General features: G+C 62.2%; 1 protein-coding gene and 1 long non-coding RNA gene across 8 annotated transcripts in view; both read left to right on the top strand.

Moving 5' to 3' along the window:
- The window catches only part of STARD10 (StAR related lipid transfer domain containing 10), a 32843-nt gene continuing 18371 nt past the window's right edge, over positions 1-14472 (top strand). Inside the window, exons 1-3 of one of the 7 annotated variants that reach the window (XM_008264359.4) lie at positions 1-959; positions 4903-4915; positions 9801-10087. In XM_008264359.4, coding sequence (XP_008262581.2) covers positions 861-959; positions 4903-4915; positions 9801-10087 — 399 coding nt within the window. In that variant the 5' untranslated portion in view covers positions 1-860. Of the gene's footprint in view, positions 1163-4902; positions 4916-5643; positions 5781-8792; positions 8950-9202; positions 9398-9456; positions 9615-9779; positions 10088-14472 lie in introns of those variants that run through there. The other 6 variants (XM_070074984.1, XM_051851194.2, XM_051851185.2 and 3 more) reach the window with 6 other exon arrangements.
- Positions 2770-3809, top strand: LOC138849913 (uncharacterized). Its single transcript, XR_011389099.1, has 2 exons — positions 2770-2874; positions 3743-3809. It is a non-coding gene; the product is annotated as an uncharacterized lncRNA (long non-coding RNA).

Raw genomic sequence — 14472 nt, 5'->3', positions numbered from 1 at the left:
GCGATACAGGACTCCACAGGCGTAGCGGAGCGGTGACTGGAATGTCAGAGCCCCTGGTGAGGAGAATGGCTCTGACTGTGCCTCCTCCTGCTGCTGCTTAGCTCTCTGCTGCTCTGGGGCTCCTCTTCAACCCAAGAGGAGCAGATAGGAGCCCCGGGGAGCCGGGTGACAAAGTGGCCACGACCGCTGCGCAGGCGCAAGTGCGGGGCCTCGCGGCCTCTAGACACTGAAGGGCGCCTGCGCAAACGGAGGTTCTCGGGATGGACACGTGGGGGCGCCTGAGCGAGGATAACAGTAATAAATTTCGTAGTAACGTATCCGTCTCGTCGTCTTTGCTGTTATTTCATGATTTGCAACGTACGGCCCTCTTCATTGCTTCTGCGTGGAGTCTCACGGCAGTCCTACAAATGGAACAACCAGCTCCCAGCCTCACAGTGTAGAGGACCAGAGAAGGCTCAGGACCGGGGCCTGGCGCCCCTGCCCTGCCTCTGACCTGCTGGGTAACTGCGGTAATTCTGTTCCCTCAGGGAGCTTAAACTTCGTCATTTGTACATGAGGCCAGGTCATTGAGAAGATCAAATGAGAACCTTGGGCGAAAACTCAATTCCCGAGGAGTGTGTAAAGGCGAAAGACGATTATAGTCAGGAGATCACTGACTGAGGGACCCATTTCCTTGATCTACAGATTGCAAAACTGAGCACCCGAAGAGGAGCAAGGGCTTGCCCCAGGCGTGGCCGTCTGGCACCAAAGGTTAAAGCGCCACCATTTTGCCATTAGTCCTGGAACCCTCCCTTGCTCCAGTGAGGACCCGTGTCTTTGTTGGATGCGGGGTTAGAGAGACCAAGCATACCCCTGACCCGATGGAGACAGTAGAAGGAAAGATCTGGAGAATCCTGGAGGACAAGAACAGTGCTGCTGGAGTTGGAGTGCAGCCCAGGCTTCTCAGGACAGTGGCCCAGGTAAGGGCGAGAACACAGGCGTGCCAGCTGAGGGGGCAGCAGGCAGAGCAGGGCTCCGAACGGAAAGGAGCGTGAAAGCGTTGGACTCATTTCTGAGCCTGATCGGAACTGGGTGCTCAGGTCACTCCACGTGGGGCCAGCGGCAGCTGCAGGGGATCCCTGGATGGCCTGGAGGATGAGGACAGGAAAGGAGGCACATTGAGGTGAGAGCAGGAGTTACTCCCCCAGACAGCTGGAGCAGCGAGATGGCACCATGGACACACCATGCCAGCTGCGGGACCCTGCAGCCATCCTCGGGGGAAGTGAGCCTTTCTCTTCGGTGGAGCTGGGCTCTCCCAAGCTGTTTCTCTCAGTACTCTTGGAGGGGCTGGGGGAGGGGCTGGGATCTGGTTGCAGCTGGGGCCCCCTCAGGCTTGTTGTGAAAGGCAGGTGTTTGCAGAGTCGGGAACCCAAGATCCTCCCCATCTCCAAGTCCCTAAGCTGCAGGTGCTCACCTGTCCTTTCTCTTTCTCAGCTGGGGAAACACAGGCTAAAGATGGAAAAGGACTCTCTCTTTTCTTTATTAAAAAAAAAAAAGATTTATTTATTTGAAAGCCAGAGTTATATATCGAGAAAGACAGAGAGAGTGAGGCCTTCCATCTGCTGTTCACTCTGTAGATGACCACAACAGCCAGGGCTGGGCCAGGCTGAAGCCAGGAGCCAGGAGCTTCATGTGGGTCTCCCATGTGGGTGCAGGGGCCCAAGCACTTGGGCCATTTTCTGCTGCTTTCCCAGGCGCATTAGCAGGGAGCTGATTCAGAGGTGGAGCAGCTGGGACAGGAACCATCACCCATATGGGATTCGAGCATCGCAGGCAGTGGCTTTATCTGCTGTGCCACAAACGCCAGCCCCGAAAGGACTCTTAGGACACCCAGGCATAGGGGAAGAACTGGACTAGGACAGGGATCTTTCCGTTACATGACAGTGATCAAACATCTTCATCAAACATTTATTGAGTGTCTAATGTATACTCTGAGAAGAGCGGCCTTGGGGAAGCAAACAGAAGCCAGGATTGCAGTCAGGCTTGGCTTTTACCGGGTCTTCCCGGTGACTTAATGCTGTGCCCCTGGGTGAGTCACCACCCCTCTCCGAGCCTCAGGCCGTCTGTGGGGTGAGGGTGGTAAGCCTTGTCTGGGGCTGTCTCCAGGTTTAACTGGAAATTAAATGAGTTAAGACCTGTTAAGTGCACAGAGCAGCAGCAAGCACAGGGCAGGCCCTTTAATCAAGGCTAGCCACATTGTTACTTGTGAGCACAGGCTGAGGCAGGTAGCCCCTGGGCTTCTGCTAGAGCCCCGAGGGGGCACAGACCCGGGTCTGTCTGCCTCCCAGGTACCCCCACACCACACCTTGCCCTAAGTGGTATCTGCATTTCTGGAAGCTGATGGGGGCAACCGTGTGTCCATCTCCTCCTCCGACCCTGGGAGCCTGGCCCAAAGAGGTGTGTCCGGTGTTCACACCTCACGTGCACGCGATTCCATTCCCCGCTGAGGCCTGGAGTTAGGGTGATTCTTTCCCACAGCTGCACATTCCATCCCTCCATCCCTGACGGTCACACCAAAACCAGATCCCAGCCTCTTCCCAGCCCTTCCTGCCGTGGGGTCCCACACAGCCCGCCCTCCCTCCCTGCAGGGCAGAAGCCCAAGAGGGCTACTGACAGGTTCTTGGCCTGTGTTTCCCATGAATGGTGCAGGGGCTGCGGCCCCGGAGACGGGGGAGCGGGGGTCACCTGGGTGGGAGTCAGGGCCCAACATGAGATCCTCCACCCCAGCCACCCGCTTTGAAGGCGGAGACGACTTCAGCATCGATCCAAGCCTCCCTAATGGAAGTCTGGTGCAAACCCCTTATTACGGCGGAGAACAGCCAGCCCTGCAGAAAGGTGGGAACCGAAGGCTCCTGCCGACTGCAGGTGACGCTCGGCCCAGCAGCTGCATAGGAGGGGCCGGGCTCAGCTCCATCGCTCCTCCCCCCAGAGCCCCGCAGTCCTGCGTGGAGGCCCCCAGTATGGCCACCTGGGGGCCAGGTTGGGAAGCTGGAGGGCTAAGGAGAGGCGGAGCGTAGTCCCTGGTCGGAGGGAAACCCAGAGCTAGCCTGGGGCCCCGGGGTGGGGAGGGACCAGGGAGCTCTCCGTGGAATGTGTGACTCCTGTGGGATTCTGGGGCCTTAGTAATCAGTCTGAGGCAGCAGAGGATAAAAATACCATGGGAGCACACTCCTGGAGGAGGGGCGCAGCACAGATTCAGGAATGAGTCACAGAGCCCAAGCCCTAAATTTAGAAGATGCTGAAGGAGGCAGCGTTCCCCGAGGGAGGCCTGGGAGATGCCTGCTGACCTAGGCCCACAGAGTCAGTGAGGGAAGGGGCCATTGGCAGGAGTCCCCACCCCCTGGAGGCGGAGCATGCTGCAGGGATCTGCTCCAGGAGTGGACTTTGACCCCAGGATGCACCTTGACCTGGGGCAGAGCCTGCAGTCCCAGTCTCAGTCGGGCCCCCAGGGAATCCGTGCCACCGCAGCTCTGCACAGGGTCCTGGAAATGAGCCCCAGGAGGGGCACAGCCAGGCGCCCGGTGCCCTCGGCTCTCTCGGTGCCCGGTTGGCAGACACTGAGGAGGGGGCTGGGCAGGTGCAAGGAGCAAGCACTGTTGAGTGAAGGCCTCCCACCGGGGACCCAACCAGGCCGCCTGGGATGGGAGCGAGGGAGAGGACTGAGAGGTCATCGTCCCAGTTTGCTTCTCCACTGACCTTCCAGGCTCTCCGTTAGCCCGCGACAGGAGAAGAGGGAGGCACTGCCTGCAGTCCAGGGGACAAAGATGCAGGAAGGAGGCCATGCCTCAACGACGGATGCCAGGCCCAGGATAAGGTGGCTCAGAGACAGGCGCCGACAGCAGCCGCGGCAGTTACTGAAGACGCTATGCTAAGGGTCCGTGTGCCCTAACTCACTTTACCCCCATGGTGGTGACAGCAACTATCTATCAGTCTACCCATCTTAGAAATGGGACAGCTGAGACACAGAAAGGTTCAGTCGCTGACCCCAGGTCACACACTAAGTAAGAGGGGTTCTGCCCAGACAGCCTGGCTCCCTAGCCCCTGCTGTTGTCCCGAACCTGTCCTCCAGCCTCTGCACACCACAGCCCTGGGAGCGCTCTATGCCGGGCTCGGGCTCGGGCTCCGGGTGTCTAACCAGAGCCCGCCCTCACTGCCAGCAGGAAGGACCTGGCGATGACACCCCACCCCCTCGCCCAGCTCCCTGGGGAGGCTTCTGGAGCAGCATTACCCTGACAGGGAACCGGGCCTGCAGCCGTGCGGGGCGTCACCAGGGCAGGCAGTGTCGCCATCCAGAAGGGCCCAGGCCGGCTGGCCACCCCACGGCTCTGCAGCTCTGCAGAGGGGGGTCCCCCTGCTGCTGCCCGCCAGCACTGCTGCCTGCGGGAGCTCGGTTCAATTGCGGGTCGATGCCTCCTCCACAGGCCTTGGCGTTTCCTGTCAGAGGCGCCCCATCCATCTGCCTGACCAGGCCCTCCCCCTGGACTCCGGGCTCCAGCGGGGGTTGGGGGGGGTGGGGCCCCTTGGGACCTTGGGGAAGGACAAGGTTGTCCAGGTGTCCCAGCGTGGGAGAATTCCAGCCCGAGACCGCAGCCCTGTTCCTGGCAGCAGTGTGACTTCCTCCTTCTGGTTCCTTCTTGATAATCTCGAAGCTGGGCCTGACTCAGGAGCTAGCAGGGCCTCTGGGCAAAGCTCAGGACCACCTCTGGGTGAGGGGAGAGGGCAGGGCCCCCCAAGCCCCTAAGCTATTACTGCTCCCGAGGGAAGAGGCTCCTGGGAACTCTTTGCTGCCTGAATGCTGTGGGCACCCGGGGTGGGGGGTGGGGGTAGCTCCGCTTCCCATCCCCAGGGGACAAGCCGGGATAGCAGGGTGGGCTCTGTGTCCTGCTGGGCCTTTTTTCCCCTCAGCTGTCACGTGGGGCTGATGCTCCCTAGTGGCCCTTCTGGCCAAGGGGCTATGAGAGGGGACAAAATGTGTGTAGCCAGTGCTCACCCTGCCCAGGGCCTCTCCATGGAGAGGCTGTGGGGGCCAGGTGTGTGCACCACTCTGACCTGGGCACTGGCCCCGGGGGGTCTGTACCGGAACCTAGCTGGTGCCGGGTGGGTGTGGCAGGGCCTCTGTCACAACTTTGCCAGGCTTCTCAAATACCTGGCATGGACTTACAGTGAATTGCACTCATTCATTTCTGATCTGAAATTCTCCTTTCACACAAAGTCCTGTGTTTGTGACAGCTGCACCTTGATGCTGCGTGCGCCCTGGCGTGGCCATGCTTGCGTGCATGCCTGGGTTGGGCCGGTCACGTCTGAGACTGAGACAGAGCCTGCTGCAGGGGTCTATGACAGCAGTATAAGGTGCTGTATGGGGATGTGGGTGGCCCTGAGTGGGTGGCACCATGAGGCTCTGGCAGCTCCCTCAGGGGCGTGAGCTCCGCCATGCGCAAACACTTAGATCCGGGTCCACACACTCAGATCTGGGCTGCGGTGCCTCCCTGTACTCTGTCCCGGGCCTTTCCCCAGGGCCCCGGGCACCACCTGCCCCCCTGCTGCTTCCTGGTGACATCACACAGGTCACTGCCTAATCTTCTAGAACAGCGCTTCCTGGACACTGCCTCATTGCCTGGACAACCTGAGAATTCGTTTCACCCAAACTGGCCCCTGAGGAGGGGGCGGGGGAAGAACGGGTTGCTGGGGGGGCTCTTATCTCCCAGAGGGGAGATCAAGGCAGCCGTCTGTCTGGCTAGATGGTGAGTAGGGGTGGACCCCAGGAGTAAGGCAAGACTAGGGGCCTCTCACTGTCCAGGCCACTGGGCCTGGGGGGCTGCTGGGGGAGGCTGAGAAAGGGCAGTGTCTGGGTGGGGGCCAGCAGGCCCCGGCTCTAATTCCTGCCCTGTCCCTGCTGGCTGGACCTTTGTTGGACCATCTCTACAGGGGAGGGGGTGGGAGGAGGAGGTGGGGCCAGGTGATAGCAGCCTGAGTCTTTAGTTCTCGTAGGCGGGACTGGAGGGAAGTATTAGGGTGCAGGTCATGGGTGGCTGCAGGCAGATGTCTGACCTCTGCCCCCACACTGTTGGGGGTGTGACTCTCCCCAAATGATGCCCCATGACCCCATCGCAGCCCTGGGGTACTGGAGGTCCCCCATGGGCTCTGACTTGGGTGACCCAGCGCCCTTCCCTGGCCTCAGCGTTCTCTGCCAGGGCATGCGTGAGACACAGGCCTGCCTGGCGCCCTGACAGTGAGCTCTCACATCCCCGTGCTGCTTCTCAGCTTGCCAAGCACCTTCTCGTCCACACTGTCACCTTCCGCACCCACTCCGGCTCCTGCTCTGTGAGGCCCGGTTCTGGAGCGGGCGCTCAGAAAAGAGCCAAGGCAGAGCCCCACCCTGGGGGTGCTGGGAGAGGCTCCTCTGTCCACCTCCTGTAGATGGAACTGGGTCTGAGGCAGGGGGCTGCTGTGGGCAGAGCAGGGGCCACGCTTTCCCGCCTTTTCCACCCTTTAATCTTCCCTAAGACGCTTAACGGCCAAATCCAGAGGTGGGTCCCTTAGTACTTTTGGTTGGAGCCCCGTGGTTTTTTTTTTTTTACAGAGTGGACATTGAGAGAGAGAGAGACAGAAAGGTCTTCCTTTGCCGTTGGTTCACCCTCCAATGCCCACCGCGGCTGGTGTGCTGCAGCCAGCGCACCGCGCTGATCCGATGGCAGGAGCCAGGTGCTTCTCCTGGTCTCCCATGCGGGTGCAGGGCCCAAGGACTTCGGCCATCCTCCACTGCACTCCCTGGCCACAGCAGAGAGCTGGCCTGGAAGAGGGGCAACCGGGACAGAATCCGGCGCCCTGACTGGGACCAGGACCTGGTGTGCCGGCGCCGCAAAGCGGAGGATTAGCCTAGTGAGCCGCGGCGCCGGCCGGAGCCCAGTGGTTTTGGACAGGGTGCCTCTCCTTGCCCCATGTCCCCAGCTCCATTCTGGCAGCAAACAGGATCCTATACAACTCTTTTCATTGCAATGATTCTCAGATGAAGCCAGGAACTGGTGGAGCCAGGATGTAAACCTGGGGCACAGGCCCTTTGCACTGCCAGGCTGCGGGAGACAGGGGTGGCACCCTCCCTCAGAGGTCCTCTCAGCCCTCCCGGGATCACTCATCTGTCCTAGAGCCAATGGGGCCCTCATCTCTGCAGCCCGGGGTGTCCTGAATCCACTTTGTCAGGAGGGGCCCTAGCAAGGGCAGATTGGTGGAGAGTAGGATGGGGTGATGGCCTTTGGCTCCCTACTGGCCCTCCAGTCTGACCTGAAAACCAGACTCAGTGCTGCATCCAGGGCTCAGCCACCCGAGCCTGGGAGTGCCCAGTCCCCGCCCCCCAACAAGACCCAAAGGATTCATTTAGTTAATCTGTGTTTGGGTGTGAGTGATGGTTGGTTCCTGCCATCTGCAGCTCCCTGGACATCTGTCCGCCCTCTGGGGTGAGGAAGTCCTTCTGTCTGTCTGCCCTCACTGCCACCTCTGCTGTCAACCCAGCCTGGTCTGTCTCTCCCTGGCCTGGGTGATGGGCATGCCTGCTGTCTGCTGAGATGTGTGTTACTGGGGCACTAAACGGGCAGAGCCACAAGGCCAGTGCTGCCATCTGTTTTTGTCGTGGAAGAACCCAGAGGCTACAGTTTACAAAGCAGGCATTGGCTGTGCCAGGGGCCCTTCTGGGTCTCCCACTAGCCTGGGAGTCAGGGTGTCAGAGAAAGCCATGGAGGCCTGGGCCAGGGTACTGGGCTGGGGGCACAGAGCCAACCCCTCCACCTCCACTCTTTCCCAGGCAGTGTACAAAGAGCGTCCAACAGCAGTGGGGTGTGTGTGTGATGGTCTGACTCTGCCTCCCACGCTGTGGATGGCAGGCCTGGCGATCCGAGGCCACCCCATAGCTCACTTCACAGCACTTACTTTCCAGAATGCTCTTTGGGGTCTCTTGCCTTCGGGGCTCCCTGCTCACCCCCACTCATTTCTAAAATTAGGTCTGGTTTATAAACGTCTTCCAAGTCTGGAAGAAACACCTCCATTTGTGAACCCAGCTTAAAGATGCTTCCTTTTCCTCTTAGCGTCTTTAAGGAAAGCTGCTCCATCAGGAGGCCCTGGGTGGGGAGGCCAGGAGCTGCCTTGGGCCATGCGTGCTGGTTCCCAGACAAGGTGGTGGGCAGCAGGGCAGAGGAAGAACCCCTGGGGCAGGAGGAGGCAGAGGAGCCCAGGATTGCAGGGATTCTCTCACCCCAGGCAGGTGGTGGGCACGTGCTGGGCCCTGAAAGCTGCCCGCCCAGAGGAGCCCACCACAGGCTTCCTCTTCCCCTCTCTGGTCTGACTGAACGCTCAGCCTGAGACAGGCTGCCGCTTGCACACTAGCCTGGCCTCAGTTCACACAGACAACATGGAGGCCGAGCTGGCACTAGGACCCAGGGCACAGAGGCAGCCTTCTAGGGCTGGAGAGGGTAGCTGGACGGACGCCCCGGGGCAGCAGCCTGCCCTGCCTGGGCAGGGACCAGGGAGCCCCAGAGCTCTGAGGGTCCCTGCTCTTGGGAGCACAGTGCTGCCCGGGGTCGGGGCGGGGTGCCTTGTACTAAGGAGAGGTAGGGTAGACAAGGGCTGCTCTCCAGGGCTGGTGGAGGGGGTCTTCCCAGGTGGGAGTGACGAGGGTCACAGCGACAGCCTGTGAACCTTGAGCCTTGCCCCTGCGCAGGAGCTGGGAGTTGGGTTGGGTGTGTTCAGGTCCCACGTGCCTCCAGGTTGTTTGGGGTTGAGAGCTGCAGGCAACGCCGAGTTGCCCTGGGGCGGTCGTCCTGCCAGTTGAGCGCTTGCCGGTCGCAGGGGTGTGTGCAAGCACCTTTCCATCCCTGGGGGCTCTGGGAACAGCTAGCTGAGCGTACGAAGGTTGAGGCAGAGGTGCGTACCTGAGAGGATGGGAGGGGGTGGAGCGAGGGGCTCACAGTGAACTTTCAGGGTCCCTCTGGTAGCGGCGCGTGGCCCTGGCTCTCAGGGCCCATTTTCTCTTGGCCACTCCTCACGGGGGCCCCAGTCCCGGCCTGGGGACCGACCCTCCCGGGGCGGGCGGGGGCGGGCACTAGGACCCTGCGGGGCGGGGCGGGGCCCGGAGCTCTGGCCGCTTCACCTCCGCAGCCTGGAAAATACCGAGCGGCGCCGCGCGCACCCCGAGCCCCCGAGCCGAGCCCGGGGGGCAGGGCGCGCGGGGCGGGGCAGGCGGCGGCACCCACTGCTCCTCCCCCCAGGGCCCCCCGCGCGGCCCCCGGTCGCCCGGGCAGCGGCGGTAGCGGCGGCGGCGGCGGCGCTCGCACCCCGGCCCCGGCGGGCCCCGGCGGAGCAGCGGGCACAGGTGAGCGGCCGGGGCCGGCCCGGCGGGCGCCGCCTCCGCCCCCGCCCCGCCCCGCGCGCCCCCCGCGCCGGCTCCGCTGCTGAGTTAGTTGAGCCGGTCCGGGCCGCAGCTGCGCTGGGGGCCCCCGCCGCACCGCCCGTCACCTGGGGGCCCCGGGTCCCGCCTGACTCCCGCAAACCCCCTCGCAGCCCCCACGCCGGGCCCGGGGAAGTCTGAGGTCCTCGTTGCGGGGTGGCCCCCGCCACTACCCTGAACCGGTCTGCCCTCCCTGGGGGTGGGGGGTGCAGCCCTGCCGCCCTCCTGCGCTCCACTCGTCAGGACCCCGCGCGGCCCCACCCGCGCCCCCAGTGCACTGACTGCCGTCCCCAAACCGGTCTTGCAGGTCCCAGGAAGGTGGCGTCAGCATCTGCAGCCGCGTCGACGCTATCGGAGCCTTCGCGGAGGACCCAGGAGAGCCAGACTAGGACCAGGGCCCTGGGCCTCTCCACACTCCCCATGGCCTCCACAGAGCCCCAAGGGCCGCGGCCGGTCCTGGGCCGGGAGAGTGTCCAGGTGCCCGACGACCAGGACTTCCGCAGCTTCCGGTCCGAGTGCGAGGCCGAGGTGGGCTGGAACCTGACCTACAGCAAGGCCGGCGTGTCTGTGTGGGTGCAGGCTGTGGAGATGGACCGGACACTGCACAAGATCAAGGTAGGGGTGCCCTGCTGTGTGCTGCCGCCTCTGCCGGGCCCTCCTTCCTGCTTCTCCCGGCCCCTGTCCAAGGGCCACAGACACCTGGTTGGGCACCTGGGCCCAGAAGGTCTCCTGCCGGGAACCAGGAAGAGGCCTGGCGTGCTGGGCCAAGCCCACATCTCACAGCTGCGCCAACTGAGGCCCAGAGAGGGGCTGTGACTCACTCTGGCCCCCAGGGCCCACCTGGCCTGCTCTAGACCAGCGCCTTCGCCGGAAAACTGGATCCTTCCCTCCGCCAGAGCTGAGTCTCCTCCCCGACTCCTGCACGCTTGGGTCTTCAGGCTCTGCTTCCTTCTTGCCCTGCTCTTCCCGTCCCCCCGGTTGTGGCTGCTGCATCCTGAAGGCAGGGCTTGCACGGTTGGTTAGGGGTGGGCTGGGCAAGCCAGCTCAGGGACAGGCTGCCCACCCGTCAGGCCCGCACGGACCTCTCCTCTCTGCCATGGTGGGGCAGGCGTGGGATTTGGGACCCCATACACTCAGCTCCCACGGAGAGCTAGAAGGGGCGGAAGCTGGTGGAGACCCTGGCCTAGGGCCTCAGTAGCTGCCCCCGGCACATCTGGCACCTCTGTGAGTGGCACCTGTCAAGGGGGCTGCGTAGCTTCGCAGACTCCTGGCCATTGGCTGTGCCCCTCTTCTCCCTTCCCTTGCCTGCTGTCCCCCTGTGCTGTCTCCCTGAGATCCAAGGAGGAGCCTGTGCCTGTGGCCAGGGGACAGGGCACTTGTCTCAGACCGGCCCCCCTTCCACCTGGGACCTGATCACACCAGGGCCTGAGTGGCCTGACCTCTCCCCTCTGGCCTGTGCCCTTCTGCCTCACTTGGCCTTAATCCTTTACCACTTTGCCTGTCCCCTCTTGGCTTTTTGCCTGTCCTCTCTGCCATGACTCTGTCTACACTCTGGCCGTCTGACACTCTGCCTCCCTCTGGGACTCTGTCCAGGCCGGAGGACCCTGGGGTCTGACTTTGTGTCTGAGCCGCAGAAGGGGAGGGCAGCTGAGGTGTCCCGGGTTGGGGCTTCCAAGATCAGTTGCAGATCCTGTCCCATTTGGGTTCCTGGCATCCAGCGTAGATGGAGCTGGGGTGTTGGCTGAAGGAAGGAGTGGGGAGCAGGGTGGTGGTGAGAGGGCCTGGCAGGGACCTGAGAGGGGTTTAATGCTGGTGCGGCACAGTGGGCTGGGAAGTGGGGGTTCACCACCACGGAAGGTGAAGGTCTGAGCAGAGTCCTGTACTCCCACCCTCTGTGTCAACAGGGTGGAGCTGCCTCCTCCATCTGGCTTAGGTTAATGAATAAGCCCCAGGCCAGTCCAGCACTGGAGGTGGCAGGTCTGGGGGCCTGGTTGCCGCAACAGGCCCCTCGTGACCAGAGCAGACTTGCCGGGTGGCCTTCAGTGGGGGTGGAAGGGACATGGAAAAATGCGGGCATCGTAGGCTTCTAGGCAGGGTACATTCCATCCCCAGCAGCCCAGACCCCCAACTCAGACGGAGCAGAGGTGGGAGGTACCAGAGGGCCCTTCAGTCTTTGTTTTACACTCTCCTCCCCGAACACTGGGGTGCAGACAAGTACACTGAGGCCCAGAGATGGGCAGAGGCCAGCCCAGGGTCACGTAGCCAAGTCCCAGCAGAGCCTGGCCTGGCGCCCAGCTCTCCAGCCCCCCAGCCCAACCCTCTGATGTCTTTCTTTTCGCCTCATGCTGACCACCAGCTCTGCTCCCCACAAGAAACGGAGAGTTGGGGGCAGGAGTGAGAGGAACCCAGGCCAGGGAGGAAGCTGGGAACCTGCTTATGGGCATCCCAAGGGGCCAGCCTCCATTGCTGGTCCTCTCAGCACAGCCAGATGGACTCTGGGAGATGGGCAGAGCCTCTGAGCGCATCCCCAAGATTCAGGGAGTTCCAGCTCCTGTGCAGCTAATCGCATTTCTGCTGAGAGCCTCTGCTCCGAGCCACGCGTTCCTCTCGCCCTGTAATTTACCCTCAGGCCCGTCTCTGTTACAGAGAACGTGAGGTTGCAGCCCCGGCCTGCGTGGGCTCCTGGCGTTGCTCAACACCGAGGCCTTTAACCTCATCAATAACTCTGAAGCCCTGAAGGACACAGTGTTCTCATCAGCCCGTTCTTGTCCCACAGATGAGGAAGCTGAGGTCCACACAAAGGCGTGGCTTTGCCGAGGTCATGCAGTGGGTTTCAAGCCAGAGTCACTGGGGTGATCGGGTCACTCAGCCCTCCCCTGTCTCCTACCCTAGCCTGCAGGGCGGGCCCCTGGCACTAAAAGCCAGCTGCTCTCTGGTCGTGCTCTGCGCTGACCAGGGGGTGGGGGGAGTCCACCTATCTATTCACCTAATCGACTTCCTCCTCCTCATCTCCCTCCCCGCTTCCCTTGTGTCTGTCCAGAAGCCACCATGGCTCTGGGCCCAGTCATGAGAGCCAGCACGAAGGGAAGGGGCAGCTGGAGGCCCCCGCCACCCCCACCCTCCACCTGGCCCCCAGCCTCAGTGGTCCCAGCCCTGCGCTGTGCTCAGAGAGTTCAGACTCTGGCCCAGAGGCAGATATTGAATGTGGATCTTGGTCCAAGGCAGAGGGCAGTTTGGAAGCTGAACTCTGGTCTCTGAGCGCCCAGGCCAGGCTTCCCCTTGGTGCCTGTCTTGGTATAAGAAATGGCAAACCAGGTGTTTGTGCCACTCATTGAAGAGGACTGGCTGGGGTCCAGACCTGGCTGCGTTGTCCTCTTGCTGTGTGTATGTCCCTGTCCCTCCCTGGGTTATTTGTCCATCATGGGTTCCTCCTGGCTCCAGGCACCTCCGAACTCAGCATTCGGGCTGCCCAGCCCTGCCCTGGAGGCTCACGTGCTTAGGTTCTCCAGGCGCCTGTCTTGTGCCAGCCTCCTGTGTGTCCATGTGAGAGGCAGAGAGACCCGGACTCTTCCTCAAAGGTTTTTAGACCTTGGTGCAGAGAGGTCAGACAGTACCAAGTGGTCCCTGCTCTCCCCGCTGCACAGGGAGCAGGTTCCCCAGCAGCCTTGCAGAGACTGGTGACAGCCTGTGCCCACGACAGCAGTGGACTGCATGGCCAGGGTCTCGAGGGGCCTGATTCTGGAGCAGATGGGAGAGGCCTTTCAGGAAGTGGCTGAGAACCTGAGGTTCCTCTTGCTGTAGGAAGCTGGATAACGGGCACCTGTCTCCTCTGACTTCCTGTCCTGAGGCTCCTCCCCTTCCCTTTAGTGCCCCCTTCCTCCCAGGTTCCAAGCTGTCAAGCCAAGGCTCAGGTCTGCCCCTCAGCAACTGATTGTGTCCCCCTGGGAAATGCAGGGTGGTTCAGGGATCCGCAGGGGCCCTGCTCACTCTCGAGGTTAATGGGGAGGGTGGGGGCAGGGCCAGGGCCAGCTGCCTGCTTTGCGTCTTCTCGCTGTCTTCACAGCTGTGCTGCCGTGGGCTCTGGCTCATTAATCCCACCAGGCAGACGTAGGAGTCCGCTTGTGCAAGGCCAAGCAGCCAGAAATGGCCGAAGCTGGATCAGAACCCAGGGCCTCGGGTTGCCAAGGCCTCACTTTGCCCAGGTGTCAGGCCTGGTCATTAACAGCGCTGGGCCCCTCCGTCCCCATGGCTCACATCTCAGCCTCAGTTCTTGGGTCTCCCTGTGCTGTGTCATTGTGGGAGGGTGCCCTGGGGGGGACCCAGCTGGGCAGGAGCCCAGTCCCTGCTGTGTGTGCCCTTAGGGGTCACTTCTCCCTTCTGGGTCAGTCCTATCTGTGATTTCAGGGCCTTGGCTTGGAGAACCCAGCCCCTGCCATCTCCACGGGGCTGTTTCCCACGTCTGCAGGAAGCTGCCAGGCAGGTGGTGTGCTCTTCATAGGCCTGGGTGGGAGGCTGCACCGCTGGACGCAGGGAGGACGATAGGTACGACCTTGCCAGTGTGTGCCATCAGACAGGTCCCAGGAACCCAAGGCTAGACCCTGAGGACCCCTGCCCTGCCTGGCTCTAACACTGCCTTAGCGTGGGGCCAACTGGAAGATAGAGCTGCAGGGAGCAGGACCCAGCTCCTCTGTGTGCTGACCTTGGGGTGGGGAGCTCAGGGGAGGGAAAGGGCGGAGGTGCTGGTAGTGCCAGGGACGCTTCCCTGGAGGAAGTGCCGGGGCCAAGGTGGAGCATGAGAGACAGCACAGGGTCCCGAGTGCAGGCTCCGGGGCCTGGGACAGCGCCCTTGCTCGGCATCCCGTCCTCATCTGCCAGCTGCCTTCAGCACTGCATCTACTACTTCATTCATTCACTCGCTCATCCAGCAAGCGTCCGCCGATAGCCTCTTCCCGCCTGGCCCTGCACTGGAGATGGGGACAGGAGAGTCCCACCAAGCCCTG

Source organism: Oryctolagus cuniculus, chromosome 1 (genome assembly GCF_964237555.1).
Source record: "Oryctolagus cuniculus chromosome 1, mOryCun1.1, whole genome shotgun sequence".
Taxonomy (NCBI): Eukaryota; Metazoa; Chordata; class Mammalia; order Lagomorpha; family Leporidae; genus Oryctolagus; species Oryctolagus cuniculus.
Note: the sequence above shows the minus strand (reverse complement) of the source record. Positions and strands in the feature narration are given on the sequence as shown.